General features: G+C 44.7%; 1 protein-coding gene across 3 annotated transcripts in view; it reads right to left on the bottom strand.

Moving 5' to 3' along the window:
- Positions 1-732: 732 nt before the first annotated feature.
- TMEM214 (transmembrane protein 214) overlaps positions 733-15,179 on the bottom strand; it is a 268,669-nt gene continuing 254,222 nt past the window's right edge. For all 3 annotated transcript variants that reach the window (XM_033938430.1, XM_033938429.1, XM_033938428.1), the window contains exons 16-17: positions 12,292-12,443; positions 733-2,308 (exon numbers count right to left, since the gene is read on the bottom strand). In XM_033938430.1, coding sequence (XP_033794321.1) covers positions 2,182-2,308; positions 12,292-12,443 — 279 coding nt within the window. In that variant the 3' untranslated portion in view covers positions 733-2,181. The remainder of the gene's footprint in view (positions 2,309-12,291; positions 12,444-15,179) is intronic.

The raw sequence follows: 15,179 nt of genomic DNA, 5'->3' as shown, positions 1-15,179 counted from the left end.
GGGTAGTTTAGTGCAGCAGGAGAGAGAGAGGGCATCTCTCCTGCTGCAGGGTGGGTTGCAGCCGGAATTTTAGGGCAGCAGGAGAGTGTTGGCATCTCTCCCACTGCTGCTGTGTTTTTTTGTTTTTTTTTTGGGGGGGGGTTGACGGTGTTGACAGCATTTTTTTCCACACATGTGCCCATTGCTATCACTAGCGATGGGCACATGCAAATTTAGCGAATCTTTGCTGCTATCCGTCAACCTTATTTGCATGTGCTATTTTTCAAGAATGTTTCATGTTTTTAGATTTGGTATCAAAATGGCTGCGTTAGCAGACCGTTGCTTTTTAATGCAGGTTTTTGAGAAATACTTAACATTCATTCTCAAATAACAATTTTGCTCTGCCTCCTCAAGTCTGAGATCACAAATAGAGAATGACACGGTGACAAAATTCATCACCGTTCCCGTCCCCGCGGATAACAGCGGGAAATAATCCCATGTCATTTTCTAGTGTCTATTTCAACCTTGGTCCTTCTACACCAGCATTATTCAAAGCAAAGCTTGCGGGTCAGTGGTTGTGCCCAATTATACTCTGATTCTTTCCTCTCTCCTTAAAGAATGACATGAAGATGGTTTCCCGCGGTTATCCGTGGGGACGGGAACGGTGATGAATTTTGTCACTGTGTCATTCTCTAATTCACAAACTGTTGTACTTTTAACATGATGAAGCCAAGTTCAAACACACGTGGGGGGCATGATTTAATTGTTTTATTAAATGAAAAGGATTTTTCAGACAGCTAGGCATTGTTCTTTTATTTCTTAAAGATTCAATCTAGGCACACCTTAGCCTTCCAGTGTTTTAAAGTTAAAACAAACTTCAACATTTTTCATGATTATCTTAAAATTGTCTATGTTTTCTTTTATGGACATAATTTAGAAAAAAAGTCAAGTCTCTCTCCTAATACATTTCCATTACAAGATACATGTCCACATTGACTGCAGTTTCTTATTACTAAAGAACTTAGTAGAGGCTTAATTTGCAGGTCTTAATCAAGTATGTTAGTCTGTTTAAAACACACTTCCTTGTTAGTGCTTCTGATTGTTACTGTTTCATTCTTTTACTGAAGTGTAATACTGCAGTGTGTGTGTGAAAGCCCATTAGCAGCTATTTTCTTATTGTCATTGGGCACCAATGGAGGTGGTCAGTGCCAAGCTTCTAAGATTTCTCACAAGAGAGGGATATTCAGTGAATGGTACATCGCTGTAGCCATTAAGGCAGGGGTTCAAAATATTCAATTTTAAAAATTCTGTTACTGGCTCAAATCAATTTAAGGAACAAATTTCACATTGTAGGCCAAGGTTAAATTAATAATTACTACCCTGTACATACAGAAGTTACCATTTTTGCATTGTAGGATTTTTACCACTTGGGCTAGGACTGTTTAGAAACTGAGCACGTTAAAATCTGTACATTTAATGTAAAGACCAACACATAAGGGTGTACAATTGCTTATCAACAGTTACAAAATAACTGATGAATCTAGTGATGCCTAGAAATTATAAGGCTAACAAGCTTTTGATGAGTGTCAACTTTTTCCTGTGGGAAGACTTGACAAAAATGAAAAACCTCCCACAAAAAAACACAAAATACTAGTGAAAAGGTGCCTCAAGACATGTCAAATTTGACACAAGCACTTTATAAGACATCTAAAAAGCACAGGTGCATGGTTGAGAAAAATGAACAAATATCACTTAAACTGAACTAGTTTAATACAAGTATGTATAGATCTGTCAGTACAGATGGGCAAAGACCATTCATCAAGAACAAATAGCAGCCATAACGAACATATACACATCACATCTATAGCTGTACACTTATTAAGTACATAAATGTGTATACATTTATGCATTGCTTTTGGATTACTAAGTAAGCATAATCAGAAAATAACTGATCAGATTCAGGGAAGAAAAAATGTATAAAATATTTATACACAAAAACCCCACAATTCTTTTCCAAGCCAGTAATGGGCTTTATAATACAGATTTCTGGTCTGCACCACCAGTATATCTTCACTTCCTATTCATTATTTTCTTTCAATTTGCAGTAAGCTCAATTGAAAATGCACTGTTGGTTGTTTCCTGGTCTCCACAAATAAGAAAAGGAATTCCTTCTGTCTTCTATTTGCCACAAAGTCTTTGTCATTAATGTCTGGAAATCATGGCCAAGGCCCAGTTCTTGACAGCCAATGTTGTGTTTTGTAGATATATCCAGGAAGCATGAGTAATGCTGGCTAAATGTCTTTTCAGGCAATCCCATGACACCTCACCACTAAAAAGGGAACAAACAAAAAGAGGGCAGGCAAACGGGATGAAAACAGATATCACAATACATGTCTAATATTAAATACATTAGATTTACTTATATCAAACAAAGAAATAGTATGAATACCATCATAGGCACTTAAGTCTTTTTGTAGCATGCATGTGAGGCTCTATTCTTACTAAATTAAAAATAACTGAGTGCTAAGATCTTGCTTGCTCCAGGAGCAAAGGCCAAAACTCTGACTAAAAGAGTCCAAAGTATATTAAAGGATTAATATAATTAAGGAAGGAGGTAATTTATTATCTGCTATAATAAAACTCTTAGTGCACATATGCAGTTTAAATCCGTGTGGCCGTGCTTCGTGTCCCCACATGCGCAGTAGGAGCCTGCGGCTGTTTCTCCATTGGCCTCCATCCTCATGCGCATACGCGGTAATGGCTTTCCCCCTCCCACATCCCAACCAGCCTGTGCCTCAACAAATGGCAAATGTCCAGGCCTCTACGGGTCAAGGCACCGCTGCCAGGCGCACACACAGGAAGGAGCCAGAGGTAAAAGGGAGGAGAGCTGCAATCAGACATCTTGCCTGAGAGAGACAGAAAGCCCTGAGGCTGCCCAGCCTAGCGGATGCTGGGAAGGGAGCAGGGAAGGGAGAAGGGGTACTACTGGACATGGGAGGTAAAAATAAGGGAGAAGGGCTACTGCTGGATGGGGGGGCCAGGGAGAGAGACAGAAAGAAAGACAGACAGCGTAGACATAGCTTTAGCAGATCGGAAAAAGATGTCCTGGGACCACATTGTTCTGAAACCAGACCCAGAAACTGTGGATGAACAGGAGAACGGTCCAGGAACGAAGCCTGGAAGATGGAAAATCCAAATGGAGCTCTATCAGAACATCAGCCATAAAGAGGCAGACAAAAGCCCGCTGAAAATGAGAAAGATCAGAACCTTCAAATCCAGACGCTCAGAGCAGCCGAGGAAACCAGGCTCAGCAAAGGCAGCAGCTGGATCAAAATTAAATACAGTGGCAAGAGACAGAAGAAACATAAAATATGCATGGCAACTACTGCAATCGAGGTTTGGCATGCCAGACAAGAGAGCTTCCGAACAGGAAGCTTCACCAGATGCCATAAACCGAAAAAGCCCCGACATGGCCATCGGCTGCGTCCGAGTGGGGTCTGAAGATACGCTGTTCAGAGGAGCTGAGTAAAATCCAGTGAAAAGGCCCACTCTGTAACCATGGCAGGAATCTGCTGACATGCATTGCAGCAAAAAAGTCCCCAAACTTGGAATGCAGGCGTACTGTGCCAGACTAGAGAGCTGCACGGGAACGGGGACAACGGGAATCCCGCGGGACCCGCGGGTTCCCCCTTCAGGTCACGGGGATCCCATGGGGACGCCCCCTAGGGTCACGGGAATCCCGTGGGGACGCCCCCTAGGGTCACGGGGATCCCGTGGGGACACCCCCTAGGGTCGCGGGGTTCCTCCAAGGCTGGATGTACTAAGTCGCGCGGCTTTTCTCCCTACCTGCTCTGCTTGCAGCACAGAGCCGAACGGAAGTCTTCCCGACGTCAGCGCTGATGTCGGAGTGAGGGAGGGCTTTGTTTAAGCCCTCCCTCCCCTCCGACGTCAGCGCTGACGTCGGGAAGACTTCCGTTCGGCTCTGTGCTGCAGGCAGGGTAGGTAAGGAGGAGTAGCCCCGCCCCGGGTGCAGCACAGCCAGCCAGGTCCCCTTACTTTTGTGGCGCTTCCTCGACCGACCGACAACAGCCCTGGTACGACAAACCCCCCTGCCCTTAACCGCGAATCTAAATTACCTTCTTACAGCAGCTGTAAGAAGGAAATTTAGATTCGCGGTTAAGGGCAGGGAGGTTTGTCAGACCGGGGCTGTTGTCGGTCGGTCGGTCAGGGAAGCGCCACAAATGTAAGGGGTCCTGGCCGGCTGTGCTGCACCCGGGGCGGGAGAGAAGGAGGGGGGGAGAAGGACGCTGAAAGCACTGGGGAAGACAAAGGGGTGGAGAAGGATTCTGAAAGGCCATGGGGAAGATGGGGGGGGGGGGGAGAAGGACGCTGAAAGCATTTGTGGAAGACAGAAGGGGGAGAAGGACGCTGACAGGACATGGGGAAGACGGGGGGGGGGGAGAAGGACGCTGAAAGGACATGGGGAAGACGGGGGGGTGGAGAAGGACGCTGAAAGGATATGGGGAAGACAGAGGGGGGAGAAGGACCCTGAAAGGACATGGGGAAGACAGAGGGGGGAGAAGGACACTGAAAGGACATGGGGAAGACAGAGGGGGGAGAAGGACACTGAAAGGACATGGGGAAGACAGAGGGGGGAGAAGGACGCTGACAGGACATGGGGAAGATGGGGGGGGAGAAGGACGCTGAAAGGAAATGGGGAAGAGAGAGTGAGGAGAAGACGCTGGCAGGGAAGAAGACAGAGATGCCAGACAATGGGGGGAGCGGAGGGAAGAAGATGGGTGCCAGACCAATTTGGAAGGGGGGAGAAAGGGAGAGGCACAGTAACAGAGCAAATGGAAGACGCAGAAGGAAGAGAGACAGTGAGTGGAAGGAACTGAATGAGAACATGAGGAAAGCAGAAACCAAGCAACAAAGGTAGGAAAAGAATTCTATTTCTTTTTTTTTTTTTTGCTGCAGGATAAAGTAGTATATTAGTTGTGTTGATAAAAATTTATAAACAAAAGAGGCTCTGGTAGAAACCCGTTTACAAAGTATGTATTCTTCCCAATTAATATTTCCAAATTAATAAAGTCTTTTTGCTTATTTGTAAATGGGTTTCTACCAGAGCCTTTAATTCAGTAGCATAATTAAATGAAATAACTATTTCTGAAGTTTATAGGGACGGGCGGGGACGGAGGGGATTCCTCACAGGGACGGGCGGGGACGGTGGGATTCCTCATGGGGACGGGTGGGATTCCTCACGGGGACGGGTGAGACTTTTGCGGGGACGGGTGGGATTTCTGTCCCCGCGCAACTCTCTATGCCAGACTCCAGAACAGCTTCTGGGAAAGATTTTCTTCAAAAGACACAGAACCAGGCTGGCTCCCCAGCTGAAGAGGACAAGAAGAGGTGAAGCTTGAAGCTCCCGACCCCTCCCCCGGCCGCTATGGCATAAGGAACACAATCGCTGATCTGGCGCACACAATGTCCACATTCAATAGATTAGAGGGTGGGGAGTCCATCCTAATCAATTTTGGATCAAATTTGGGGTTTTTTTGAGGCAGATATTAAAGTTAGAAAAAAAGAAAGATTGATTTTAAAATCCAAAACGGCCACCGTCATGAATTTGTGCAAAAATTAACAAAATCCAAAAATAAAAAAATAATGATTTGGGGGTCCTGAACCTTACGCAAAGCAACTGTGAAAAACAAAATTTAAATCGAACCACAAGCCATCCCCAAAGTTCCCTTAGGAAACAATGGAGGTACTGACAGTCTCTCTAGTGCCTTTGCCTCTCAGCGTTTTTAAAGAAGTTGAGTGGAGAAAAAGGACTTTCTGTCTCAGAAACAGCTCCAAATATACTGAAATGGAAGATCTTCGGACTGCCAGCCGGTCAGAGACCGAATATACCCTCCACCAGTGTTCCCGCTAAGCTGCGCTGGCGTGCGCTGGCGCACAAAATATTACATCGCAGCGCACAAGTTCTCGTCACAGCGCACGGCGTACGGCAGATGGCAGGGCGGCGAGAGGAGAATCGGGCGAGTTGGCTCATAACTTGCTGGCGCCCGATATTTTTAGCTCACAGCGAAAAAAGTTTGCTCACAACACCCGCCCGCTTAGAGGGAGCACTGCCCTCCACCCCCATGGATCCTCTGCCATGCGACCGGGGGTGGGAAAGGCAGCCTCTGCCTTGAAACCTGGGTGGGTTTCTGTCCAGACACACACAGCCTGTGCTAGAAACCTGCGACAGGGTCATTGGATGCGGTGAATATGAAAAGTGAATATCAATTACTGAGTTGAAAAGAGTGAAACCATGACTATTAAAGATAGCTGTTTTTTAGATGTTAAAACAAAAAAAAAGAAATATGTGAAAGATACAGTGAATAAATGTAAGTGTAAAAATAACAGTGATAAACGTGATAAACTAACTGTGATAAACTAACTGTGTATAAACGTGGATGTGAGAAATGTGACATACTGAATGAAACAAACTTGTTTGACAGCAAGCAATTGCACCTGAACAATTAGTCTGAAAAGAAATGTCAAATAGACATAGAAACATAGAGTAGATGGCAGAAGAGGGCCGGCGGCCCAACAAGTCTGCCCACTCAAGAACCCTCCCTCATACCTTTGGAAATAGAAATGTGCCAAGACCATAAAAAATGCTAGTTAAATTTTTTTTTTTTTTTTTTTTTTAATGTTTTTATTAAAGTTTCAGAAAAAGCACAACAGAAGGAGAAACATGGTGTTCACAGTAATACATGAATACCAACAATCTTCCGAACTTCACCATCACCCCAAATCCCCTCCCTCCCACCCCCCAGTCCATCCCAAAGCAGTACAAAACATACATTTTCCATTCCAAGAACAATGTCAGGGTAATAAATCAGGCATTAAGCAGATGACTTCGAGCTCTAGAAGTCAATGTAAGCCAGAAGGGTTCCCAACAATGACTAAAAGTCCGGCCAAGTGATGTATCCAGAGAAGCAATTCGCAAACGGTCCATGGAAGCCTGCTGTAACATCAAGGTGCGCCAGTGAGATAAAGTAGGGGAATCTGAGGAAATCCAGCAGTGTAAGATCACTTTTTTCCCCATCAACACTGCACGGGCCATGAAGCTCCGAAACCCTCTTGGGGAAGCAAGCAGGAGGCGATCCAACGTGAATAACATGACTGGACTAAAAGTGAAATTGTAAGTCCACATTTTCCGGATATGTCCCTGAAGCTGTAACCAAAATGTCTGCACTTTCACACAGGTCCAAAATTGATGTCCAAGTGTAGCTGGAGAGTGGGAACACTTAAGGCACTGGGCTGAGGTACACATCTTTGCCCGAAACATATATGATGGAGAGCGATAAAGACGCAGCAAAAATTTATAGTTCATTTCAATCAATATTGCATTAATTGTCGCCCGAGCTGTTGCAGAGATCGCTCTCTTAATCATAGGGGCTGTAACCACACAAGCCAGCTCCATGGACCACTTAGTAGCATAAGTCTCATAGGAAATCTCGCCCATACTCTCCTGAAGGTGCCGGTAATGAAATCTCATCGGGATCAAAACCTGAGCAGACAAACTCAAGGCCTCAGATATGGTCTCCATCCACCGATCAGTAAGAAAATTCTGGGGCAAGGTGCGGATATAAGAAGATAGTTGAAAGTATGAGAGCCAATCGCAAGCTCTCCATCCGTGGTCCCTCTGGAGATCAGCAAAAGATTTCAAGGATCCATCAGAACTGACCAATTGAAAAATGTACAAGTTAGCATCGGCAGTCCATATACTAGATGGAGCAGGAGCAAGCCCCAGAGGAAAACCCCCATTTCCCCGCAGGGGCAAGTATGGAGTCACATGTGGCGGAATATGAAGATGATGGCAGAGAAGTTTCCAGACCCGACGCAGGGGTCGCAAGAAAAGGTCCCTCGCGGAGGAAGTCCTTGGCGGTAGACTCTGTGCGTGGAGCAGATAGCTGAAATGAAAGGGAGCGCAGAGCATGGTTTCTTGTCGAGAAGCTGAGAAATAGCTAGTCCTGCGGAACCAGTCGTTGATATGTCTCATCTGGCACGCCTGTGATAATAATCGAAGGCTGCGCAATCCCAGGCCCCCCAGATCTTTCGGACGTGCCAAATGTGTCAAGGACATGCGTGCCCTCTTTCCATTCCACAGGTACTTTTGGAGATGTTTTCCAATTAGTTTATCGTGTTTAGCTGTTAACAAAACAGGTAGCATCTGAAACATATACAGCCATTGAGGCACCAGAACCATATTGTACAATGCTATTTTCCCTAACAAAGATAGTGGATACACCCTCCAGTTCTCCAATTTGTGTAAAGTGGAGCGAACCAATGGTTCTATGTTAAGTGTATACAATGCTGAAAGGTCAGGGGATATTGTAACACCCAAATATACAAGAGCACCTGGAGCCCAAGTCAACGGAAACGGCCCCTGCCACTGAGCCTGAACCTCAGGGGACAATGGCAGTACCATAGATTTTTGTGTATTTAAGGCCAGGCCCGAGTACATACTGAATTCGTCCAGTAAGTCCAGCGCTCTTGGGAGAGATATAGTGGGGGTCCCCAGAGTCAACAAGAGGTCGTCAGCATATGCCAGGACCCGCAACTGCGTGTCACCCTCCGGCAGCCCTTGTAATATATCATCCCTCAACAGTGTGCGGAGAAAAGGGTCCAAGTATAAAAGAAATAACAGGGGGGATAACGGACTACCCTGTCTGGTACCCCGGGCTATAGGAAAAGTAGGTGACCTGGAACCGTTAACCAACACGCAAGCTGTGGGATCTGTGTAAAGCAGGTGTACCATATCTGAAAACCACCCCTCAATCCCCATAAAGGAAAGTACTCGAAAAAGATAGACCCAGTTCACCTGATCAAACGCTTTAGCTGCATCTAAGCCCACCAGAACTCCCCTAATGCCAGCATCCCGTGATCGTTGTATTGCCGTAAGTAGTCTACGGACATTCAATACAGAGTGTCGGTGCGGGACAAATCCGACTTGTTCGGGGATAATCAGGGCAGACAACAACGCAGCCAGTCGGTTAGCCAAAATTTTGTCAAGAATTTTGATATCCACGTTAATTAACGAGATAGGTCTATAGGATTCAAGATCCGTTCCAGATTTACCCGGCTTAGGAATTAAAGTTATGAATGCATGATTAGCTCCCACCGGAAAGTGACCCGCAGCTAGCGCGGCAGTGTAATAAGCTTCCAAGGGGCCACAAAGAGAGGCAGAGAGCAAATGGTAAAACTCGGGAGAGAAACCGTCGGGGCCAGGGGAGGTTCCGCATTTAAGTTGTTTAATCGTGGTTTGGAGTTCCTTACCCTGAATCGGACGGTTCAGTGTGAGCCTGTCAGGTGAAGTCAAGCGAGGGACCCCAGCATCCGCGAGATAATCATCCACCTCAGGTCCCCCCTGTGGGTCTCTAGAGGCATAAAAATCCCTGTAGTAACTCAAAAAACTATGGGCAATTTCATCAGTGGAGGTCACTTCCCTGCCCGAAGGCAACACAAGGCTAGGAATATAACGAGGAGGTCGCCGAGGTCTCGTCAGTCCAGCCAGTAACCGGCCTGCTTTATTGCCAAATTTATAATAGTGAAAGCGAGAGTAATGGCGATATTTTAAAGCACGCTCATGCAATAAAGTATTCAATGCCACTTGAGCAGCCACCATCGCCTCCCGATAAGGGGGGGTTGGATTCGCAACATATGCACGTTTCAACCTCCTATACTCTCTCTCTAGGTGCAACAGGCCCCTGGAAAGACGTTTTCGCTGCGCCGCTACATAGGAAATAATATCTCCCCTAAGGACCGATTTCGCTGCCTCCCAAAATAAAAGCGGTGTGTCCTGATGTTGTGAATTAAAACCTACATAGTCCTCCCATTTCTGGGCAAGGTATTTTTGGAAATCAGAACTGGAAGCCAAATAGGTTGGAAATTTCCAGGTCCCCCCCCTGGCCTGGCCATCACCGCATAAAAAGTCAATCCAGATTGGGCAATGATCCGAAACGGACAGTGGACCCACCTCCGCTGAGTGAACTTGAGATAAGGAAGCAGTAGAGGTCAAAATGTAATCTATTCTCGAAAATGTGTTGTGTGCCCGAGATTGATGTGTAAAGTCCCTTTCGGTAGTATGAAGCAAGCGCCAAGGATCAATAAGATCCAGGGTATCGCAAAGAAATGGAACACCCCGTGTTGGACTGGGAGTCTGTGAAGCACCCGGGCCCGTCCTATCCAGGAGGGGATCAAGCACCTGGTTTAGGTCCCCCAGTAAAACCAAGGGGTTTGTCGTATCCCTGAGCCCCAGTGAAACTAGTGTTGTGAAAAAAGCATGGTCGTATTGGTTAGGGGCGTAAACTGCCAGCAAATGAAAAGCAAGTCCTGACATGGTCACCTTACACAATAAAATCCTCCCCAATGAATCCTGGTAAAGTTGCTCTACCCTCCCCGGGAACCCCCTGCGGACCAACAGTGCCACCCCTGCCTTCTTATTCGGGGAAGAGGTGGAAAACACCTGACCCACCCAACCTTTCAGCAATTTAGCATGTTCAGTATCAGTCAGGCGGGTCTCCTGAAGACAAGCCAAATCCGCTCTGTGATACTGAAGGCGCTGCAGAATTTTGCTTCGCTTAATAGGAGATGTTATACCACAAACGTTCCAAGACAGAATTCGAAAAGTCTTAGTACTTATACCTTATAGTAGGAGAATAGCCCTGCCCAGTACCACAGAAAACTTTCCCAAGCTCCCAGCCAGGCCCGAGAAAGAACATTTCAAGTACACATTCAGATAACACACTTGTAATTTTATGGGAAGCCACATTTTGCACCGGAATGGAAAAGAACAAAGCTCTGAGCTTTAACCCACCCTCCCTAAACCCTAAACCTTCCCCTCCCAACACACCCCAACACCCCCCCTCCCTCTCCCAATCCCCCAACCAGAAACCCGGCTTACCAAGGACCCACCCGGATCCAGGGAAGCAAAATCACGAGAATGAGGCCATCAGGGCCCTGTCCTCTTAAACAGTTACAAAGACATGTCCAGAGAGTTAAGATGATAAATGAAATAAGCCAAAGGCAAATCCACCGCCCGTGTCAGCTAAGTCCCCATCAAGCATCACAGGTCAGGCTGGAGAGGAAGAGGACTCCAAATTATTAATGAAATCTCCTGCCAGCACTTCAGAGTCGAACACGTGCCATTTCCCTTGATGTTGAATTTTTAAGATGGCCGGGTAGATGAACATAAAGCGCCGCTTCTTTTCTACCAATTTGGAGCAAAGAGGGTAGAAAACTTTGCGCCGGTCTGTTAATGCAGCTGAATAATCCTGTCCAATGAGGATCGGGTGGGTCTCATATACCAACGAGTCTCTGTTTGCTCTGTACGCCCGGAGAATCTCCACTTTATGGCAATAATTATGTATCTTTCCAATGACAACCCTGGGGCGCTGGTCAGCCCCAGCCCGGGCGCCCACCCGATGCACCCGTTCAAATCGGGCCGGGCCCAAGGAGGCTGGCATCGGCAGTGTACTAGCCAGCCATGATTCCACCACCGAGAGGAGCGCTGATTCCGCTATGGTTTCCGGGAATCCTATAAATCTTAAGTTCCCACGGCGTGATCGATTCTCTAGGTCTTCCAATTTGTCCTGGCAGGAACGTAACTGCGAGGAAAGGGTAGCCACCTCAGTTTCCAGGGTAGAAGCCCCGTCCTCCACCGCTGACACCCGGGTCTCCAACTCAGTGACACGTGTAGAATTATCCTCAAGTAGTGATTCCAGCCTAGTCAACTGAGTGGATATCAGTTCCATTCGCGGTCCCAGCGCCTGTAAAATTACATTCTCCAGGTCCGCTATCATAGCCGGGGTAAAGGTCGGGCTGTGTGCTCTGGTGGCGTCCGCCATTTTTTCCTCGCTCGGTTTTGCTTTTTCCCGATCTTTTTTCGTCGATTTAGAAGCCATCGCGTTCGGGGACCTAGCCAGAAACTTGTCCATATGAGGCCAGCACCAATGCTGACAAAAGGAGGCCGAAAATTCGCTGTTTTAAACTCCGTTTTTTGCGTGAGGAGGGACAGGGCTCCAGAGCCGGCACAGCGTGCTGCCTACCAGCTCACAGCATCACGTGATCTCCCCATGCTAGTTAAATTTAAGGACATACATTAACACTCTAAAATGATAATAAGATACAAATTAAATCCGGTGCCAGGAATAAGCATAACCTTATTATTGCCATTTTAGAGAACTTTATAGCCAGAGAAAAATGAAAATGAGATGATTAACAACTGTGCAGAATTAACAGTTTAAATGGTAGACTCACTTGCATGAATTTTCAATCTGTTTCCAGGTTCTTTCCAGAATGTTGTTTGCAGATTCCAAAGTTGGGAGCAGGTATTTCTGATACAGTAACAGCAGAAACTCTTTCAGGTATTCAATAAACTGCACTATTGAATCAGGAATGCTGGACTGAAGCTGGTATAGAAACCAAACATATAACATGAAATCAGTATTTGAATAAATACAAAACATTAGGCTGTATATAGAAGCATTTGATCATGAGCTTTGGATTTGTAGAATATTCAACCATGAACAAACCAAAAATTAGTGTAGAGATTTAATCCAAAGTACTGCAGTGTAAACTGAAGCAATGGGTCAATAGTAGCACACCTCACTGTCAAGACACAAACTTCATTTACTAAAATTTATACTGGCTTAGTTACATTTTACAAAAAATAACAGTAAGTTTAAGGTTAATTTGACATGATTATATTTATATTACATATTTCTAAAGCTTCACACTATTAAGTATATATAACCTGCTAATATACAACTTGACAACTATTACATTCTCCTTAAACAGAATAAAACCCATTATTAACTCTCAACAAAATAAATTTATTGTCTGATTTGAATCTGGACAGTCTGATTTCTCAGAGTGTGTTTCAAGAGTCGTCAATCTAGGAATGATACATGGGAAAGAAAGATTTGGCTTCCATATCGAAATATGCACTGTACAAACTTTTCTTGGTAAGGCAAAGGAAGCTGAAAACTAGTTATAGAGTGATCTTTATTCTCTTTGTTTCCTGCTGTTGGCAAAACACATGCTTCTCCAAACTTCATGTTAAAGGTTTAAGAAAGTTTTGGGAGGAATAGCATGTATACTAAGGTTAAAACTGGAGAAGACTGATAAAGTGTGTTCACATAGCCAAATAAGTGGCTTGTAGAGGTGAGCTGTTCTGTGTAGGTGCCCCACACACATTTTTTTTCTCTGTAAAACCTTTGAATATTGTCCTCTAGGTTATTGTTATCTAGGTATAAAATGTTATTGTTATCTAGGTATAAAATGTGATCATTTTGTACAGATCTGACAATAAATTCCAACTCAATCAGCAGTTAAGGAAGTTAAAAGGAAGTATTTTTGCTCCATAAATAGCTATATACTCTTACAGACTTCAAACTAAAGATAGTTAGAATACTTATGATCACAAACAACTTAACTTTGTCCTCATTCAACCATTGTTTACCCATCTGAAAAAATGACACAAAAAATTTACAAATTATTGCCTTCAAATTATATTTTAGTATCAGTGCTAACAAATTCTTGAATAATCAACTTGGAAAAAGCTATTAGAACATACGAATAGCCAGACTGGGTCAGGCCAATGATTCATCTAGTCTGATATTCTGTTTCCACAGTGGCCAATGCAAGTCACAAGTACCTGGCATAAGAAACCCAAGTAGTAGCAACATTCCATGCTACTGATCCCATGACAAGCAGTGGCTTCCCTCATGTATGTCTCAATAGCAGACTATGGACTTTTCCTCTAGGAACTTGTCCAAACCTTTTTTTAAACCCAGCTATGCTAACTGCTATTGTTTTAGCATAATAATCAGATATCAGCAACTCAGTTACTCATCTGTAGCAGGTGATCTATGAGGACAAGCAAGACCATCTGAAGGAGCCCACACAGGAATGCTCTCCAACTCACATGCAAGAAAGTTTTTGGAAATGCTGTACTGTGCATGTGCACATTATCCCATATGCCTCAGTTGTGCGATACCTGGTTTATAGAATTTAACTCCAAGGGTTGGCAACAGCAACAGATGAGAAAATATGCACATTTGCAATAGGCTACTTTCAAAAATTTCAAGAACGCACACTGGGAGCGTTCACTGCAGCAGACTCCATCAGACGTTACCCATCAGTCAGAATACACATCCTGCTGTCCTTTGTGAATACCTGCTGCAGGTAACTTCACTGTATAGAATTTAGATTTTTTTCCCCCATTAATTTTTATTTAGATTTCACAGAAGAACAGATGTAAATAACAGTGTGCATTGGGTCAGAAAAAATACAAAAAGTAGAAAGGGCCAGTTCATGCAAAACCGTCACCCTGTAATCAGGAAATGACAAATCACAAAACATTGAAAACTCCAAGGTATGCAACACAGTCTTGCCTTAGCTAAAATCACTAACAGACATATCAACAATTATATTAATAACCACAACCCCAATGCCTAGTGGTTGTCCTCCAAAAAAGAGTAGAATGCATGAAATTGTACTAACGGCAATCCAAATAGTACCAGGATTAGAGGCCGGCATGAAAGAATTTCCAGTGCCTTCTCTCAGAAACCTTATTTTCTATAATCCCCAGGTGTCCCCTTCCCTCCTAACATCTCCTCTAAGGGAAGGGACCTCATTCACAAGATCCCATACACTCACAACCATCCACACTCATTCTCCCTGCCTTTCACCCTACCTCCTGTCTCCCCTCCCCCCACAAGGCAGTTAAGGGGAGACTGATGGAAGTTGTAGGTACCTATCCCAAAGAGCAACATGTCAGGGATTTTTTTAGTGTGCCTGTAAAGGCTGAGTTCCAAGTGGGCCACCTCTTGCATCTTGAGATTCCAACTTGAAAGCGGTATCTCCCCCTCATGAATCCAATATTATAAGATGGTTTTTCTGACCAAAAGTAACGCCATATAAATAAACCTTCTCTGGGGCAGGGACCAGCCCTGCGCCTCCAGAAGGGTCTGATCTTCTAACAATAAAGTTTTGTAGTTCCAATCTATAGATCTATGTAGAAGAGTTTCAATACAATAAAAATAATGATTCTATACTCTAAGCTGAGAACATTCTAAAAAGGTGTGGAGTAAAGTACTAGAAGCTTGTTTGCATTTACAACAAGTACTCGTTTCCCACAGTTG

Source organism: Geotrypetes seraphini, chromosome 3, assembly GCF_902459505.1.
Source record: "Geotrypetes seraphini chromosome 3, aGeoSer1.1, whole genome shotgun sequence".
Taxonomy (NCBI): domain Eukaryota; kingdom Metazoa; phylum Chordata; class Amphibia; order Gymnophiona; family Dermophiidae; genus Geotrypetes; species Geotrypetes seraphini.
The sequence above is the reverse complement of the archived record's forward strand: the minus strand, read 5'-3'. Positions and strand labels throughout refer to the sequence as shown.